A 6,000-nucleotide genomic window follows, 5' to 3' on the forward strand; every position below is an offset into this window, starting at 1 on the left:
TTATCCACAGTGTATTTTACGCCATTGTTTATCTGAGCTTGTTTGTCTGGGTTGTTTCAGTTAGATCTTTTCGCATTTACCGCTTGAAAAATTGTTTGCTTCTCGCAACTGTATAGAGAGTTTTCATATTACGTCACGGCAGCCATACTGGTCTTCCAAAACAAAAGGAATGGCGGCCATATTGGTCTACCAAGCCATCCCTCCGGAAATTAAACTGTATTTTATGCAACAATAATCTTTTGTTTTAGTAAACCAAAATGGCCTTTGGTCACTTGAGTGAAAACGCTCTTTACACAAAATTATGTTGTTGTGAGCTCCCTTGGTAGATTTCAGTTCTTCCTATGAGCGTGTGTTCCTATTGAAGAAGACAGAAAGTTAACATGTTCTAATTACCTCAAAAACAAAGGCGTTGCTCTTCTGTGGCCTGATTACTGGTGAATTGTCGTTAACATCAGTCAAGACAAACTCCACTTCTGATTGGTCATTTCTTTTAGGTACCCCATCATCCTCAGCGAGCACAGTTATTTTTAAGATGTCTTTACCTTCGCGGTCCAGCGGTTTCGCCACAGTTATTTCTCCAGTTAGCTCTCGTATTGAAAAGAGTCCTTCAAATCAATGGTCAATAATTATTAAAAACTCACTTATCAAGTCAATCAATATTTCATCTGGCTATATGCTGTTATTTACGTGGCCGAGAGGGAATATGGAACGGTATAACCAGGTCGTCAAACAGTGAACATGTCTACTTCACTCATCTTTCAATCTATATTCAAACAATACTCATAGTTTTAAAGCTACGTTACCTGCTTCATTTCCTGTCGTAATTTTGTACTTTACATTTCCATTTTTGCCGATGTCAGCATCGTTGGCATGCACCACTTGCACAACAGTATCGACCGCAACGTTTTCTACCAGCTTCCGCGCGTACAGATCGCGGGTGAACTTAGGAGGATTGTCATTTACGTCCAAGACTTTGATAAAGACCTGTCAATAAGAAAACAAAAGGGTTTTTTGTCAAAACGATGAGCAATATATACAAGAGATGTTAACTTCATCGAAGCATGAACAGATGTTTAATTTATCTATCTTTTTCAATGGCCGGGAGGGGTACTACCTGATACACGCTATAGTGGAAAGCGCCACTGGATGGGGTCCTATTTTTGATCTTCCAAGTCTGTGATGGGTTTCCAATATTTTTCTTTTAATCTGAGTTAGGGTTGCTAAATGGGGAAAAATTCCGTCAAATTTCTATCTTTCTGTTTATATTAATCAGGTCGTTCTAAAATGTATGAAAATAAATAGTGGATGCTCTAGTATTAAAAAAATAAATAAATAAATAAATAAAAGCATCTTCTCCACTTACGTTCTGAGATGGGGTATACAATTTTTATACTGCAAATTTTTAAATAAGAGTTTAAACTCTGTAGTCTGAGAAATTTATCTTTCCTTAGTCTGAAATGGGGTAGGAGGTTTCTAGATCCCAGCGGAGCACTTCCAAGAAAGCTTTTCCAAACTTTCCGCCGTGTGGTTTGACGCGGTCTACGTGCAATAACAGGCAAAAAGCTAGTCGGGTTTGCACGGTATTTTGCAGTCAGGTAATAAGTTAGTCGTAGATATTGTATATTTTCACATTTTCACATGAGATGCCTTAGTTCATATAATATCACAAAAATATCGGAGTGTTTTGATTACCTCCACTTCAGACGAGAGCCTGTGGGCACCATTATCAGTGGCTATGACAGTGATTTGATAATGGTCTTTTGTCTCTCGGTCCAGATCCCGCAGGAGCTTTAGTTGTCCCGTTCCAGGAGAAATAAAAAATGTTCCTTTGTCGTCTTTCAGAGAATATGTTATCTAAATCCAAAGCAAAGAAAGTAAAAGCTTTGTCAAAAAAATACATTGGCTTTCTTCGTTTGCGACATACCTGCTTAAAATTTTTCAAATTCAAAAATATAATAATCGTAAAAAAGGAATGGGAAAACCACAAACGTGTCAGCATAGCCTTAAATCAATGGACACACAATTCAGTGGCTGTGCACACGACAGATTCGCCCACAGGTTTTAATTTTATATACCGTGTTTAGAACCTATTCCGTTCGTTAAGGGTCATTTGGCAGCTCTCGCAAGGTCCCACTTGAATGGCTTGCTATCCTTCGAGAAAACAAAATAAAAAACAACAGGAACAATGCCCCTAGCCCCCAAAACAATAGCAACTGCTACGCTAGAGGAACAGTAGAATTACAAGCTTATATGAGCTGCTACACTACCGTTCGTAAAAGCCCGGGGGGGGGCACTCCCCTATATGGCCTATACGGGGACGTGCCGCTGGATAGGGTATGGTTTTTGACTCCTCCGGTCCTGAACAGGGTATATAATTTCGAGCTCCTCTGTCCTAAACAGGGTCTGAAGCTGTCCTAGACAGGGCATGGATGCAAGACTGTCGTCCATGTATTTACATTGTTTTCGCTTTCGCTTCAATAAAAAGCATTATTTTATTTGGTGGGATCGGTGTTTTCGCATTTCAATGCGTCAAACATCGAGTACGGGACGCAATCACAATCAAGCGTAAATGATTGTTGATGCTGTCCTTTGTCCTAAATAGGGTCTTAAAATAGCGGGTGTTGTCCTACACAGGGTAGGTATTTTAAGTTTTTATTGTCCTAAACAGGGTCAGGGTTTCAAACCTCCAGCGGCACCCCTATACCTAAACTTAGGTCAAGTACCCCCCCCCCCCCCCGGGCGTAAAAGGCATAAATTACCTTTGCGTTTTCTCCTGTGTCTTCGTCAGTAGCAGTAATTTGATCAAAGTACGTATCTACAGCAGTATCCTCGGACACTCCCAGATTGAAGGAGTTTTGTGAGAATTTGGGCTGATTATCGTTAAAATCTGTGACAGTGATATTGAGGATAGCGTACGACGTAAACTGTGGATGACCGTTGTCAGTTGCGGAAATATTTAGAATATAGAACTTGTCCGCCATTGATTCGTAGTCAAGACGGCTGGAAGGTCGAACAATGCCAGAAGATGCTGAAAACGTAACAAAATAATAAAGCTCAGGGCATGAGAATCGTGTGGCTTAAACACTTTATTCGCTGGTAACTGTAACTTTCTGAAAACTTGACAAATAAGGAAAATTTTATCGTTAACCAACAAAGGTGGTTCTGTCGCCAGGATAGAATGCCAATAAAGGGTTCGATATAATTATGGAAGAAAATAAAATAAGCAATTGACAACTAAGGTTAATTTCATCATCGACATTCAATTAAACCACAAGCCGACTATCTTCAGAGGTTCCCACTGCCCCCCTCCCTCTCCATCCCGATTCTTCTCGTTACCAGTAAAAAAACGGAAATATTAATGTATCTTACCTTCAATGATGAACTTGCCGTCTGCGCCGTCTACGATGTTATAAGTGACAGCAGCGTTACTGCCTTCGTCGGCGTCAAGTGCTGTAACTCGTATTACCTTTAAATGAAAGTTTGTCAAGTTACTTTTGCATAGGAAGATAAATACACCTGATTGAAGAATCGTTGACCAATGAAAGACATAAACTAGGAACGATGAGGCCCAAATGTTTTCTGGGAAATCGGGAAAAAATAGTCATCATCTTTGACAAAATAAACATGACAATAAGATAGGTTGCATAAATCATGCTCTTAAGACACTTATAGAATGAAAATACCTTAATTATCAATAAAAGGAACATTTTTAAGCAAATGAAAGATCATCGCAGTAATGTCCTCAACTAATTCAGGCTTGAAAGGGAATCGAACCCATGACAACTGCGATACCAGTGCAGCGCTCTAACCAACTGGAAGCTGGTCACTTGTGAGTTCGTAATATACCCGTGGATGGAGAAGATATGAAATGAATATATGAAATTCATATATTTATACTGCGGATATACATTTTAAGAAAATGAAAGATCATTGCAGTAATGTACTCAACGTAATAAGCAGTTGAGGAAAAGCAAGCCTGAAAAAAATTCAGGCTTGAACGGGAATCGAACCCATGACCTCTGCGATACTAGTGCAGCGCTCTAACCAACTGAGCTATCAAGCCAACTGGGAGCTGGTCACTTGTGAGTTCGTAATAAACCCGTGGATCAGGGAGAAGATGTGAAATGAATATATTTGTACTGCGGATATACATTTTAAGCAAAGGAAAGATCATCGCAGTAATGTACTCAACTTAAGTAGTACTTACTACTTCACTTACCAAGGCTGTCTACCCAGAGTACCATTGGGTCATACTGTTTATGGTTTGTCTTTACACGGGGTCAACGTCAGACATGGTTAGCGACTCGTTTATAATATAAAATTCGTGATGATTTACTATTAACCTGAAAAGGTGCGTTTTATCTGCGTGTCTCATTGCATGTCGCAAAACATTTCCTACGATTTTTTAAAGAGCTAATTTTTCAAGCTTATAAAATTTTAAAATCGTGATACCCAATTAAACGTACAAAGTACAACGTTTACTAATATACCTGGTATCCTCCAAAAGCGTTCTCTGGTACTGGCGCGGTGTACACGGGCTGTGTAAAGACTGGTGGGTTGTCGTTGTTGTCCATGACTAGCACTTCAAGAGTTGTACTACTATTCATAGGTGGATTACCTTTGTCTTTAGCCTGTGGTTTGACCAGCAAAGATTTATGGATTAGTGTTTTACATTTTCTGAGTTTTCCCATTTAGTGTTTCATCGCCCTATCAGAGCACGAGTTTTGACAGCGATGACATGATTGCTCAAAACGGCACGAAACACATGTATGATTCCTCAATGAAAAACGATTCCAAGGGTTACTAAATATAGACAAATTCTTTGTGGACAACTTTGTTACAATAAAGTTTTAATAGATTTTAAGAGAGAACGGAGTCCAACTAAAAGAGAACGTAAGCCGAACATACAATCAAATATAAAGCTTGTAGTACTAATTATTCCTCAAAGCATCCTTAAAGGAGAAGTTCACTCCAGAATGGCCATTTATTTTTTTTACGCCAATAAAAAGTTTATGCAAAGATAAGTTATTCACCAAAATGTCAGCTTCTAGCGAGCGCTTAAACCATACGAAATCCTTTTCTGAAGTAGCCCAAAACTTGACAACTGAACGCCGCCATCTTGGAGCTGTTAATGTATGCGTGACGTCAAAGAGCTCAGCCTAAACTTGAGCGGGGAAATTTTAATTACTTCAAACTCCTTGTTTCTTTGTAGTGGCTTTTGTTTGTCAAAATGCCTGTTTGTGCAGTTCCATTCTGCTTAAACAGAGCTCCAAGAAATACAAAAAGAGGTATTTCCGTTTTCACCGTCTTTCAATATTTAAAGAACAATTGCTCAAAAGCGGACACAAATATTTGTGTGTTCCGGCGTTAAATCGGGGTCCGATCGAGTACGTTCATTATCGAAGTGCAATTTTCTGCGACTTTTTCCTTCAAGACCCTCGATTTTTCTCGTCGTCCCGCTCGACAATCTGTCTCTGGGTCTTCGAGGATGATCATGTTACCAGTGTTGAAGTATTGCATACGGTACGTGTATGTTGCAATCAAGATTTGTAACAAACATATCATAAACAACCAATAAGTCCATAAACGGCAATGTCGCCAATGTCCTTCCCGGTAATAAACGTCCTCCTCCACTGTTCGCGTCAGTCATGACGACATGAACGCGAACATTGCTGTTTCGTTTTGTTTACAGTATCCATCCTAGTTATTTTACGCCGGACGTTTCCTTGAACATTATAAAAAATTACCAAAGTAGCAGACCGTACCAGTTTGTCGTAGCAGTGCTACTGAAAAGGATATATTTACACAGAACGTTCTTACAAGGTGACATGTTCGCTACTAATTACTTACTATACAAGGCTTTACGCATTACTTACTATACAAAGCTTACTCTACTTACAGTACAATACACTGCTTACACTACCTACATGACAATTAAATTGTTTACAACACACTACTTACAATACAATACTCAATTTCTTAAGGATATATTTACTTGTT

At 39.1% G+C, this 6,000-nt stretch overlaps 1 protein-coding gene and 1 non-coding gene across 2 annotated transcripts in view; both read right to left on the minus strand.

The window, feature by feature from the left end:
- LOC144650798 (protocadherin Fat 4-like) overlaps nucleotides 1-6,000 on the minus strand; it is a 75,315-nt gene that overhangs the window by 14,978 nt on the left and 54,337 nt on the right. Inside the window, exons 49-54 of the mRNA XM_078510539.1 lie at nucleotides 4,491-4,631; nucleotides 3,370-3,466; nucleotides 2,760-3,028; nucleotides 1,693-1,854; nucleotides 804-984; nucleotides 394-605 (exon numbers count right to left, since the gene is read on the minus strand). Coding sequence (XP_078366665.1) covers nucleotides 394-605; nucleotides 804-984; nucleotides 1,693-1,854; nucleotides 2,760-3,028; nucleotides 3,370-3,466; nucleotides 4,491-4,631 — 1,062 coding nt within the window. The remainder of the gene's footprint in view (nucleotides 1-393; nucleotides 606-803; nucleotides 985-1,692; nucleotides 1,855-2,759; nucleotides 3,029-3,369; nucleotides 3,467-4,490; nucleotides 4,632-6,000) is intronic.
- Trnat-agu (transfer RNA threonine (anticodon AGU)) lies at nucleotides 3,990-4,063 on the minus strand. Its single transcript has one exon. It is a non-coding gene; the product is annotated as a tRNA-Thr (tRNA).

The sequence above is a fragment of the Oculina patagonica genome, chromosome 4 (assembly GCF_052425735.1).
Source record: "Oculina patagonica isolate OP01 chromosome 4, crgOcupat, whole genome shotgun sequence".
NCBI lineage: Eukaryota > Metazoa > Cnidaria > Anthozoa > Scleractinia > Oculinidae > Oculina > Oculina patagonica.